Source organism: Heteronotia binoei, chromosome 13 (genome assembly GCF_032191835.1).
Source record: "Heteronotia binoei isolate CCM8104 ecotype False Entrance Well chromosome 13, APGP_CSIRO_Hbin_v1, whole genome shotgun sequence".
Lineage (NCBI taxonomy): Eukaryota > Metazoa > Chordata > Lepidosauria > Squamata > Gekkonidae > Heteronotia > Heteronotia binoei.
In genome coordinates, this window is record NC_083235.1 from 80,413,167 (window position 1) to 80,427,240 (window position 14,074).

General features: G+C 46.7%; 1 protein-coding gene across 1 annotated transcript in view; it reads right to left on the reverse strand.

The window, feature by feature from the left end:
• Positions 1 to 1,340: 1,340 nt before the first annotated feature.
• Positions 1,341 to 14,074, reverse strand: part of PIK3R6 (phosphoinositide-3-kinase regulatory subunit 6) — a 194,271-nt gene continuing 181,537 nt past the window's right edge. Inside the window, exons 16-19 of the mRNA XM_060253049.1 lie at positions 13,313 to 13,403; positions 11,038 to 11,108; positions 2,563 to 2,675; positions 1,341 to 1,993 (exon numbers count right to left, since the gene is read on the reverse strand). Coding sequence (XP_060109032.1) covers positions 1,837 to 1,993; positions 2,563 to 2,675; positions 11,038 to 11,108; positions 13,313 to 13,403 — 432 coding nt within the window. The 3' untranslated portion in view covers positions 1,341 to 1,836. The remainder of the gene's footprint in view (positions 1,994 to 2,562; positions 2,676 to 11,037; positions 11,109 to 13,312; positions 13,404 to 14,074) is intronic.

Genomic DNA, 14,074 nt, shown 5'->3' on the forward strand with positions numbered 1-14,074 from the left:
ACTAAAAAGGCAAATATAATTTTGGGCTGTATCAACAGAAGTATAGTGTCCAGATCACATGATGTGATAGTATTGCTTTACTCTGCTCTGGTAAGGCCTCACCTGGAGTATTTTGTTCAGTTTTGGGCACCACATTTTAAGAAGGATATAGACAAGCTGGAACGGGTCCAGAGGAGGACAATGAAGATGTTGAGGGGTCTGGAGACAGAGTCCTATGAGGAAAGGTTGAAGGAGCTGGGCATGTTTAGCTTGGAGCGGAGGCAGCTGAGAGGTGATATGATTACCATCTTCAAGTAATTGAAGGGCTGTTGTATAGAGGATGGTGTGGAATTATTTTCTGTGGCCTCAGACGGTAGGACCAGAACCAATGGGTTGAAATTAAATCAAAAGAGTTTTTGGCTCAACATTAGGAAGAACTTCCTGACCATTAGAGCGATTCCTCAGTGGAACAGGCTTCCTCGGGAGGTGGTGGGCTCTCCTTCCTTGGAGGTTTTTAAACAAAGGCTAGATGGCCATCTGACAGCAATGAAGATCCTGTGAATTTAGGGGGAGGTATTTGTGAGTTTCCTGCATTGTGCAGGGGGTTGGATTAGATGTCCCTCGTGGTCCCTTCCAACTCTATGATTCTTTGGGCGAACCAGGTTTGATTCCCCACTCCATATGCAACAGCTGGTGTGACCTTGGGACAGTCACTTTACTCCAACTCTTGTTTGAAAACACAGACTGGCATCTGCATCCTGGTTGGTGTGTTGTTTAGTAAGATTCCAGTTTAAAAGAACAGCTGTAGAGGAGAAATTAGACATTTGGTGGGATGTATACAATCTCTATTCTAATTCACATTGCCCAAGTGTGCCACAAATAAAAGTCAAAGTCAATCCGTGCTCTAATGCACATTGAATTAAATACAGAGCCTTCTGAGCCTTGCAGTGGCTTTTTCCGCTAATCTACTGAGCAGCAGGAAAAGCAGCAGTGCATTATGGAGAGGCCTGACACATCATGGCATAGTCAGCCATAAGCTCCTTCCGTCTATGCCACCTGTGTTGGAAGCCGCTCATCCATGTCTGATTGATTTCGTAGTCAAAACTCCCTATAAAACACATATATTCTAGTTATCATGGGAAAATGCTGGTTCTGTCTGAGATTTTGTCCTGCCTGTGATACCTGCCATTTTGTGCAGTTTCCCACAGCTATATATAACACAGTTTCCAAGTATCCCAGGTTGTCTGGTTTCCAGGTATATTTTGTATTTCCTTGACAGGTTGAATGTGATGGGAATTCATGGATATGTATATACAACCCTATCTCAATAGCATTCTAACAAAATACTTGAATCTGTGGTGTGAATTCTAAATCTTTAATTTGGTGACCATTATCAACATTTGGCAGTTCTACAGAATAGCATTCCTATCTCTAACATGATTGAACAGGGCCTGATTCCACAGAACTACAATCTTAACTTGAAACCCTGAGAAAGTATTTGAAGGAAAAATTATTTACTGTAGCATTTGTTTACCATAATTTCAATCCACTATGTGAAAGGTAAAACTAAAACTATTGTCCTCCTCTCCTTTATGGTATAAGAAAAAACTCAAGTAAATTATCCTTACAACAATCCTGGGCATATTATGCAGAGCACACTGGAAGAAGGTTGACAGTCTCACGCCTTATTGCTTCTTCTTGCATCTCTTCCCCAGTTTATTATCTGACCTCCCACATTCTCCAAATTGGACCAGGCTGTTTCTACAGCAGACTTGTTTGCCTTTCCCTTGGAACCTTTCTGTTCAATGCATTCAGTGCCCCTGCAAAATATTTGAATAGTTGTGATTGTCAGCTTCTTCACTGAATTATGCTTGCAAAAGTATTAATGGGTAGTAACAAAGACTTGGGCAAGTATTTGGACAGTCCAACATCTGCATCTCCTGGCAAGCTAGTCAGTCTGGCTCTTGTCTTTTCTAAGCAGTAGCTAGGTTCCAGACAAGGGGAAACTTCAATGCTGCAATAAAAGAAAGAATTGTCTGTTAGCCAATATACAAAATGTACATAAAATCTGTGACATTTAAATACTCAGGGGTTTTTTTGGGGGGGGGGGAGGAGCTGCTTTATGGGAGACTCTGGGGGAGTTTGAAATTCAGAAACAGCAGACCGTATCTCATACAATGTAGCAAAGCTATCTAATATATTCTGAACAAGCACCACTGATCTGCAGTAAACAAAAATCAGTTGGCAGCAGTTGAAAAGCAGATTCCTGGAGATTTTGTGGGTGGAAGCTGGGGAGCGCAGGTTTTGGGGCAAGGAGGGACCTCAGTGGGGTATAATGCCATAGAGTCCACCATCTAAAATAGCCATTTTCTCCAGGGGAACTGATCTCTATAGCCTGAAGACCAGCTGTAATTCTGGAAGATCTCCTGACACCACCTGGAAACTGGCAATCCTAAGCAGATGCCTGTACAAATTGGAGCTTGTTTCTTCCCCACCAGAATCAAGCCACAGTTTGAGATTTGAATGCGGGAAGGGAAATCTGATAGGAAAGTTAATAATAAACAGCTTCTTAAGTGACCTTACCCAATCACATTCTTGTAGACTCTTCTGGAGTCCTTGTCCAGGCACACAGTGAAGGACCTGTGTTCTGTGCTTTGTATTTTGATGTTGCGTGTTCGGATCTTCTTTGTAACTAACTGTTATAAATGTGAAACAAGAATTTGCATTAAAAAGTTGAACTTTTCTCAGCCAAGACCAAATCCAAATTAGGTTTATAGTATATGCAAATTAGAGATATTTGTATGAAGGCTTTGGGATGTTTATTTTACTGCTTTTCTAAGTAGTGTGTCATAATTTACTTAACCTATTTTAAATAAACTGCATTAGCAAAATAAATTTGCTAGACTAAAGCATCAACAATAGGTAAATGAAGGAGCAAGTCAGCTCTGCAAAGGTGCCTTTATTATAAAACTTTGGAATAAAAATTATCCACATTGAGACTTATCTGATTAGCTAATTAAATCTAACAATAAGAAGAACAGGTTTGGTCAACAGGATGGAGAATCAATTGCAGTTTTTATATAAAATCCAAAGATTGTTCTTTTAAACAAGAACAGATGAGAACAGGAGAGGTGCTGTAAGATTGGAGGTGGGCAAATGTTGTCCCCATCTTCAAGAAGGGGAAAAAGGAGGATCTGCACAACTACCGACCTGTCAGCTTGACGTCTATACCTGGAAAAGCTTTAGAACAAATCATCAGTCAGTCAGGATACAGACAAGCTGGAACGGGTCCAGAGGAGGGTGATGAAGATGGTGAGGGGTCTGGAGAGCAAGTTTTAGAACAAATCATCAAACAGTCAGTCCTAGAACATTTAGAAAGGATGGCTGTGATTACTCAGAGCCAGCATGGGTTTCTCAAGAACAAATCATGTCAGACTAACCTGATCTCTTTTTTTGAGAAACTGACTACCTTGCTGGATTAGAATGCTGTAAACATTGTTTATCTTGATTTCACTAAGGCTTTTGATACGGTTCCACAGCATCCTTGTTGACGAGTTGATAAAATGTGGTTTGGATCCTGCTACCTGTCATGAGCCCTGATGAGGAGGAGCTGGAAGAGTTAACAGACCTGGAAGAGTTGCCAGCCAGTTCCTCAGCTGAACAAACAGCAGCTGGCCCATCAATCAGTCTCCAAGCACCATTGTTAGCTGTTGACAATCAATCTCCTCCAAGCTCTCCTCCTCCCATCTCAAGAGTTCGAAGCAGGCTCCGGAAAGAACTTTCAGAGTGAAGACATGAGGCACGCCGATGCTTTGGATCTCTCAGCCCTGAGTTCTAGCAGAGTCACTGCCACCCAGGGAGCAGACTGATTGAGACTCCGATATAGCTCCCACCCAGGACCTGATAACCTTGTGAAAGCAACAAGTCTATTCTCTGGCTTGCATCCACGCTCCTTCCTGATCCTGACCTGCTTGATTTTCTTGGCACCCTGACCTTTTGGCTTTTGGACATTGACTTCTGATTCCAGTTTGTGATTCTGCATTGGTGACTTGGCTCCTGCTTGACTTCCTGGACTGGCTTTGGACTCTTGCCTGCCTGCACTCTGAGAACGTGACAGATTGCTTCCACCACACACACTCGCTCCACAAGATGGATGAGGAGGCAAGCAGAGGCTCTGGGCAGCTTGCAGCCTTGCTCACTCAGGTACAGCACCTCACTCAAATGGTGGCTCACCTGCAACAGCAGCAGCAAGCCACTGTCACTGCCCCACCCAAGTGCCCGGTGCTTCCCGCAGATAAGTTTCCCACATTCCTGGCACAGTGCAAACTGTATATTGAATTATGTGCCAGAGACTTCCCCAATGTAAAGACCAAGGTATGCTTCATTGTCAGCCTCTTAAAGAGGCAGGCAGCTAAATGGGCTACCCCCTTGCTTCTAGTCCCTGACTGACTACCAGGGCTTTCTGAATCATATGGCAGTAGCCTTTGCTAACCCCCAGCAGGCAGCCACCGCCAATCGGAAGATCCGGACCCTGAAGCAGGGTAAGGACTCAGTTTCCCAGTACTTCACCGAGTTCAAGCTTCTGGCCCAAGACCTGGCCTGGAATGAGGCGGCCCTCATGGACCAGTATACGGAGGGGCTGGCTGATGAAGTCCTTGATGAGCTGGCATGAGTAGACTGACCGGCCACACTGCAAGGCCTAATCACGCTATGCCTCCACATTGATGGTCACCTGGAAAGCCGCCGCCAAGCGCGAAGCAGCACCCATCCCTCTCAGCTGCCCTGCCGCCTAGTGACGGTGACAACTCCGATGCACACCAGTCCCGAGACTGATGACTCCGAGCCCATGCAACTTGGGGCTGCACGGCTCATCCCCAAGGAAAAAACATGGCACCGCTCACAGAATCTCTGCCTGAGGTGGGGCACTTCTCCTCCGGCTGCCCTGCCAAGTGCACCCAGCCCAGTACCATGCCACTGCCGCCAGTAAAAGACCAGCCCCAAGTCTGAGTGGACCCCCCAACTTGGGGCACCTAGCCGGGTACCCTGGACCCTACATTACCGGCCAGGGCCCATTCCTCGTACCAGTCACACTCGGCTTGCCGGATAGGTGCTGGCTGTTCATCTACACCATGGTTGACTCTGAGGCCGCCTGCTGCTTTGTTGACATGGCCTTTGTGAAGCAACACCAGGTCCTGGTGCAGGACAAAGACACCCCGACCCTGGTCGAAGCCACTAACGGGTGCCTCCTCTGCTCGGGTCCGGTGACCCAGGAGACCCACCTGGTCGCACTCCAGATCCAACACCATCATGAGCAAGTACAATTCGATGTTGCTCGCATGCCTCACTTTCCCCTCATTCTGGGACTCTCCTGGCTTGTAAAGCACAACCCTCTCGTGGACTAGGCACAGGGAAAGCTGAGCTTCAAGGACCTCACCAGGCCCGGTCGGCCACCCTGGCCGCCACCACTTCAGCTGCTGGTCGTCTATTTCCCCCAGCCTACACAGACTTTGCCAATGTCTTTGAGGAAAAGGGGGCCAACCAGCTCCCCCTGCACTGGCCTTATGACTGTGCCATCAATTTGGTACCAGGGGCACTCCTTGTCCGAACCGGAGCTAGCAGCCCTGCGGGATTTCCTTGCCAAAAACCTAGAAAGGGGTTTTATCCAGCCATCCATGTCAAGAAGAAAGGCAGCGAGCTCCGGCCCTGCAATGACTACCGGGCCCTGAACAAAATCACCGTCCGGGACTGCTACCCTTTGCTACTGATCCCAGAACTACTGGATCGCCTTAAGTGGGCCCAGGTCTATACCAAGCTGGACCTCCGGGGCATGTACAACTTGGTGCGGATCCACGCAGGAGACGAATGGAAGACGGCTTATAAGACCCACTATGGCCAGTACAAGTATCTCGTATCTCATGATGCCCTTTGGCCTGACTAACGCCCCTGCCATCTTTCAAAGGCTGATGAACATCTTCCTGCTCGATCGCTTTGTGATAATTTATTTAGATGACATTTTAATTTATTCCCAAAGCTCTGCTCAGCATGCAGGGCATGTCCGCCAGGTCCTGCAACGCCTGCGCGAGCATGGTCTCTACGCCAAGCTACAGAAGTGTGCCTTCGACTTAACAGCAGTTGAGTTCCTTGGCCACATCGTCTCATCGCATGGGACTCGGATGGATCCGAACAAAGTCAAGGCGGTCCTGACCTGGCAGACACCGCGGAACTGCAAGGACGTACAGCGGTTCCTTGGCTTTTCCAATTATTACCACCAGTTCATCCCTGCCTATGCCTACTTAACCATGCCTCTGACCCAGTTCCTCTGGCCCAAAGAGCCATTTCACTGGACTCCGGAGGCAGACCATGCTTTCACCACCCTGAAAACCTGCTTCACCACTGAGCCGCTCCTGCGTTACCCAGACCCGCAGCTGCCGTTCACAGTAGAGACCGACACCTCCAGCGTGGCCCTTGGCACAGTGCTATCCCAGTGGGAGGACCCCTCCCAGCCGCTATAACCTTCCGCATACTACTCATGGCAGCTGACGCCCGCAGAGTGCTCCGCCTGACCCACGACTCCCCTCCTGCAGGGCAATTCAGTCAACACAAGACCCTGCACCTGCTCACATAGGAGTTCTGGTGGCCTCACGTCCATGCTAACGTGGCCCACTATGTCAGTTCCTGTGAGGTCTCCTGGCAGGCCAAGGATGTACCTGCCAAGTTCCCAGGACTTTTGCATCCCCTACCCATGCCTGCAGAACCCTGGGACACCGTCTCCCTAGACTTTATCACCAAGCTCCCCAGGACCAAGGTGCACACTTGCATCCTGGTGATGGTGGACCTCTTCACCAAAATGGCTCACTTTGTTCCATGTCCCAAGCCGCCCCTGACTCTTGAAACAGCCCAGCTCTACCTCCAGCACGTCTTTCACCTGCATGGGCTCCCAGTATGCTTGATCTCAGACCGAGGCCCCCAGTTCACCTCCCAATTCTGGCAAGCCCTGCACTCCAGCTTAGGCACCCAGGTGCATTTGTCCTCAGCGTACCATCCCCAAACGGATCGGCAGATCGAATGCACCAACGCCACACTGGAACAATACATGCGTTGTTACATCAGCTACCACCAGGATGACTGGGCCGCCTTGCTACCCCTGGCTGAGTTTGCCTACAACAACGCCGTCCATGCGTCCATGCAACAGACCCCATTTGCTGCCACCTATGGGTACCATCCTCACTTCTTCCACACAGTCCTGCCCCCCACAGCAGTCCCTGCTGCTGATGCGCACCTGCAGGAACTCTGGGCTCTCCAGGACTTGCTCCGAGAGCAGCTCCAACAGGCTGGAGCCCCTACTGAAGCCTGGTGACCACGTCTGGCTCTCCACCCGTTACCTGCATCTCTCCACCCGTTACCGGTCTCGCAAGCTGGACCCTCGCTTTGCGGGGCCTTACCTGATCACGGACCAAATCAACCTTGCTGCTTTCCAGCTACAACTGCTGGCCACCCTCCACAGCCACCCGGTCTTCCACCGGTCCCTTTTTGTTCCTGCTACACCATTGGATCCCATCCGACCGCCACCTCCAGTGCTGCCTCTTCCTGTCCTGGTCGATGATGAGAAGGAATATGAGGTCCACCAGCTCCTGGACTCCCGAATCCACCGCGGGGACCTCAAGTACCTCGTGGACTGGGAAGGCTATGGCTCCGAGGATCGTTCATGGAAACCCACGGACAACCTACACACCCCTGACCTTGTGCAGCAGTTCCACATGGCCTACCCTGACCGGCCTGGCCAATCTGTGGGGGGGATAGTGTCATGAGCCCTGATGAGGAGGAGCTGGAAGGGTTAACAGACCTGGAAGAGTTGCCAGCCAGTTCCTCAGCTGAACGAACAGCAGCTGGCCCATCAATCACTCTCCAGGCACCAGTGTCAGGTGTTGACGATCAGTCTCCTCCAAGCTCTCCTCCTCCCATCTCAAGAGTTTGAAGCAGGCTCCGGAAAGAACTTTCAGAGCGAAGACATGAGGCACGCCGATGCTTCGGATCTCTCAGCCCTGAGTTCTAGCAGAGTCATTGCCACCCAGGGAGTAGGCTGATTGAGACTCCCATATAGCTCCCACCCAGGACCTGATAACCTTGCAGAAGCAACAAGTCTATTTGGCATGCATGCACACTCCTTTCTGATCCTGACCAGCTTGATTTTCTTGACACCCTGATCTTTTGGTTTTTGGACACTGACTTCTGATTCCGGTTTGTGATTCTGCATTGGTAACTTGGCTCCTGCTTGACTTCCTGGACTTTGACCTTGGACTGGCTTTGGACTTCTGCCTGCCTGCACCCTGAGAATGTGACATTACTGTTAGGTGGATCTGTAACTGGTTGACAGATTACACCCAAAGAGTGCTTGTGAATGGTTCCTCATCCTCTTGGAGAGGAGTGACAAGTGGAGTGCTTCAAGGATCTCTCCTGGGACCCGTTTTGTTCAACATCTTTATAAATGATTTGAATGAAGGAATAGAGCAGGGGTGTCAAACATGCAGGATGGGGCCGAATCAGACTCCTGGAGGGCTCCTACCAGGCCCCCAAACAACTGGCTGTCCTCTGCTTCCTTCTCCCTATCTCTTGCTTCCTTCTGCATAACAGCTTGCTTTGCAAGGCTTGCTCAATCACACAGGAGTTACAGAGCAAAACTTCTATTTTCTCCATCAACTGAGGCTCCTCCATTGGGGAGGATGGGGGAAGGCAGAGCTTGTTTTTCCAGTCTTTCTCCATTGCACAGCAGAGCACTGAGCCAAGGCTCTCTTCCTTCTACTGACTGAAGCCCTCCTCCTCCTGGTTCCCTGGAGAAGGAAGAAAAGAGCCAGAGCTTCCTTTGCCCAGTTCCCTGGATCCCATGGGAGAGATACAAAGAAAGCACCTTTAAGACCAACAAGTGCTAACGTTTTAAGGGTTTTTTTAAAAAAAAAATATATTTAATTGTGTTTGTCTGTTTCCTTTTGTAAAGTTTATATCTCTGCTATCTAATCTTAAATAGGAATGCACATGGCCTGGCCTGACAAGGTCTCATTTATGTCAGATCCATCCCTCATAACAAATGAGTGACAGCCTGGAAAAGAGGGAATGCTTATTAAATTTGCAGATGATACTAAATTGTGAGGGGTTGCAAGTATAGTAGAAGACAGAAACAGGATACAGGATGACATTGACAGGCTGGAAAACTGGGCGTTTAGGTAAGAAAAATCCAATGCATAGTTATAGGATGGGGGAGACTTGTCTTGGCAGTAGTCTGTGCAAAAAGGATCTAGGGGTCTTAGTGGACCATATGCTGAACATGAGTCAACAGTGTGATGTGGTGGCTAAAATGGCAAATGTAATTTTTGGCTGTATCAACAGAAATATAGTGTCCAGATCACAAGAAATGATGCTATCGATTTACTCTGCTTTGGTAAAACCTCATCTGGAGTATTGTGTTCAGTTTTGGGCACCACATTTTAAGAAGGATATAGACAAGCTGGAATGGGTCCAGAGGAGGGCGACGAAGATGGTGAGGGGTCTGGAGACCAAGTCCTATGAGGAAAGGTTGAAGGAGTTGGGGTTGTTTAGCCTGGAGCGTGTCAAGCAATTAGATCTCAAAGAAATCAGTCCTTGATTTGAAACAAAGTATGATTTAATGATAATCCAAGATTGAGCTGAGGATTGGAACTGATACATAGTAACAGTGAAAGGCATACTTAAAGGTGGCACATCAAAGGTTTTCTAAACAAAGCTACATTCTCTAAACAATGCTGTATTCACGTCTGAATCTTCACATGGCCATCCCTTATCTTCTATGGTTTCCTTCCCTGGGATCAGGCCTGGGAACCTGTCCCTGGAGGCGCTTATCTTCAAAGAGCATTCCTGCATTTGTTAGTAAAAGCGAGAGAGGCAAAAGAGGTGCTAACTACCCCCTAAATATTTCCAGCTTTGATGTGCCCAGCTTGACCTCTGGTTAGTGACATTCATGGAGCTTAACAGATACATTCAATTAGCATTATATTATTAAACGAAAGATGTACATTGCTTGACAGAGAGGCGGCGGCTGAGGAGTGATATGATCAGCATCTTCAAGTACTTGAACAGCTGTCATATAGATGATGGTGCAGAATTGTTTTCTGTGGCCCCAGAAGGTAGGACCAGAACCAATGGGTTGAAATTAAATCAAAAGAGTTTCCGGCTCAACATTAAGAAGAACTTCCTGACAGAGTGGTTCCTCAGTGGAACAGGCTTCCTCGGGAGGTGGTGGGCTCTCCTTCCTTGGAGGTTTTTAAACAGAGGCTAGATGGCCATCTGACAGCAATGCTGATCCTGTGGATTTTGGGGGAGGTATTTGTGAATTTCTTGCATTGTGCAGCAAGTTGGACTAGATGATCCTGAGGGTCCTTTCTTATGGACATATGAAGCTTCCTTATACTGAATCAGACCCTTGGTCCATCAAAGCCAGTATTGTCTACTCAGACTGGCAGCAGCTCTCCAGGGTCTCAAGCTGAGGTTTTTCACACCTATTTTCCTGGACCCTTTTTAGTTGGAGATGCCGGGGATTGAGCCTGGGACCTTCTGCTTCCCAAGCAGATGCTCTACCACTGAGCCACCGTCCCTCCCCAAACTCTATGATTCTGGAAAACTCCATGAAACTGCCTTATATTGGATCAAATCATTAGTCTATGAAGGTCAGAACTGTCTTCTCAGTCTCTAAGCAGCTGTCTAGGATCTCAGGCAGAGGTCTTTCATATCACCTAGGACCTGATCCTCATAACTGGAGAAGCTTGTGATGGAGTCTACCATTGAGCTACAGCCCTTGCCCCCCCCCTCTGGGTTTGCCAATTTTTGCTTTCAAAAACTTTTAGAGATGCTCTATAGCTTATTCCAAATACCCTGGGATAAGTTTCACTAAGATTATTCAATATATGGTGATTCCCACCCACCCACCCCCGTTTTCTACCACAGATTGTTTAGGATTCTCCCAGCCATTCCCTGTAGACTCTAATGTGCACCACCAAGATAATAAGTCTGGCCAGTCAGAGTGCCACTTACAGAATATGATCGTCCTGAGAGGTTGGCTGTCTTTACAATTTCAGAAGTGCTGACATTCAAGCGCATCAGATCTGCAATGGAACAATTATGAGAGACACTGAGACATCAGCCAAGGGATGCTTCCTTACTCTGCCTAATAACAGCATTAGAGACCTGAAGTGTTCTCTGAACAAGCACTGCTGACCCAGTTATCAGTCATAGCCAGAGGGAGCTCTAGAATATGCTATTCGCTCTTCAGCACAGTACACTATTCACCCTTCAATAAGATGTATAATAATGTTGTGCTCCCAGGTTCATTGGCTTCCACTCATCCAAGGTTCATTGCCATCCATGCTAGTGAAGACATGCAGGACTGGGCAGTAACTATACAGAGGTTGTTTTGCTGAGCATTATCCAACTGCCACTCAATGAAACAAAGTAGGAGTCAAGTGCACCTTTAAGACCAACAAAGTTTTATTCAGAACATAAGCTTTTGTGTGCTCCAAGCACACTTCATCAGACGAGGAATCATCAGGTACAGAGCAGGGCTATATATGGCTGGTAGGCAGTGGTTTAGAATGCAAAATGGTACAAATTTAAGATCCAATGACAGAATAGTAAAATTAACAAATTGAGCAAACCTTTGATCTGAGTAGCATGATCATGCGAAAGCAATAGAACAGTAATATGTCAAAATGTGAGAATGTCTGTCAATCACTCAATTATATAAGCCTGGGTCAAAAAGAGGGCATTACTTTCTCAGAAGTTTTTCCCATCTAACTATTTACTATTTAATATGTAAACAACATTCTAGTTAGCCATCAGAAAAAAAGAAAAAAAGAATACAATAAAATATAGTGAAAATGGTTAAGATAAGCAGCCAATATACCAATTTTGAGTATGCCAATTCCAATGAAGTCTTTTATGAGTGTTTCGGTTTTCCAACAGCTCAAAATTGCTAGGAAAAGTGTTTCTATTTGTCTCCCTTCCAGACAGTAGTGCTGTTGTGCTCATAAGTGTTGCACGGAATGTAGATTTATGGGTTCCATGAGCACCTACTGTAAAGTGCTTCTGGCTGACATTTTCTTAAAGATTGCCAGTTAGAAGTGGAAGGGTTGTGTGTAATATTAATCATCTAGACTACTTACCATGAAGCACAAAACACCCTGTTGTCTCAGACCAGAGTAGCTTTTCAGCTTAACACAAATAATGTAGTAGGTGCTGCATGCCCTGACATGGATAGCCCAGGCTGGCCTGATCCCATCAGATCTCGTAAGCTAAGCAAGGCTGGCCCTGGATATTTGAATGGGAGACAGGCGATGGCAAACTACCTCTGAATGTCTTTTGCCTTGAAAACCTTACAGGGTTGCCATAACTCAGCTGTGACTTGATGGGGAAAGATGCTGTATGATTTTTTTGTCTGCAACAATAAAAATCATGTTGGCTCTTGGTTTTGGGTCAGCCCATCTGAACCTTCAAAGTCAGGAGTGCAGCAAAGGAAGGCAGAACAATCCCTTCCATGAAAAGGTTTCTGGCATTTTGTGGGCCTTGTTTCTTTCTCTGTTATTGGAGGAGTTGCTCTAATCTCTGTGAAGGAGCTGGGCATGCTTAGCCTGGAGAGAAGACGGCTGAGAGGTGATATGATCACCATCTTCAAGGACTTGAAGGGCTGTCATATAGAGGATGGTACAGAATTGTTTTCTGTGGCCCCAGAAAGTAGGACCAGAACCACTGGGTTGAAATTAAATCAAAAGAGTTTCCAGCTCAACTTTAGGAAGAACTTCCTGACCATTAGAGCAGTTCCTCAGTGGAACAGGCTTCCTCGGGAGGTGGTGGGCTCTCCTTCCTTGGAGGTTTTTAAACAGAGGCTAGATGGTCATCTGACAATAATGAAGATCCTGTGGATTTAGGGGGAGGTATTTGTGAGTTTCCTGCATTGTGCAGGGGATTGGACTAGATGACCCTGGAGGTCCCTTCCAACTCTATGATTCATAGAATCATTCCATCTCCAGAATGGAAGTAGACATCTCAGCCTATTCACTTCTGAAAGATTATACCCTTCATTGAGGCTGTTATTTTACACTCCCTTACTTGAGGAAGGAAACCAGGTAATGGGAGCTGCCTCAGCAAAAGTACATGCATTGTACTAATAGAGAAAAATTATTGGGCAGCTGGGTGGAGGTCATCTGTGGCGTCCCAGTTCACAGCTAGAAGTTGTTAATTATGTGGCTGAATAAATACTGCAACCTCAGCATATACAGGTATCTGCTCCCCCCCACACACACACTGTTTTTACCTTCAGTCTCATTTGAGGGGATGGCTTTCATAACCAAGCCTGTGGATCGCAAAGAAGATGTCTCCTCTTTCTCACGGTTACTAAGCAAAACCTAGACAGAAAGACCACATTTATATTTCACAGTGAGAAATGCCTCAGTTTTTAATGGAAACCATATGCCACACACAGCCCAGAGGCCCCTAATACACAGCACTCATTTGATGGTTTATTGCTATTTTTCTAAATCCTCCATAATATAATCTTTGAGACAGTCCCGCTGCTTTGACTTTTATTATGTATTATATTTTTATGTGATTTCTATCCCATCCTTCCTGTCAAAGCAGGCTCAGAGTGGGTTACAGCATAAAGTCATGACAAGAAAATATGCAATATAAGAAATGGTTTCTAAAAATCTAAGATTACAGTGATTTAAAAACTATTAAATAACATTGAATAACATTAAGATGATAGACATGATTTCCTTGGGTCTGATCAGATGCTTAAACAACTAGGTGTTCTCAGTAATAATTCAAACCAACTGTTTGAACAGACAGTTGAAGGCAATTGGAGAAAATCTGAGGAGGGGCTGATCCTATGAGATGTCCACTGCCTCAACTAAAGACCTGGTGAAATAGCTCCATTTTTCAGGCCCTGCAGAACTGCAACAGGGTCTGGATATGGGGAGCTCATTCCACCAGGTTGAGGCCAGGCCCTAGTTGAGGTTAGATGGACATCTTTTGGGCTAGGGATTTCTAGTCAATATTCATCAGCTGATCTTAGGGC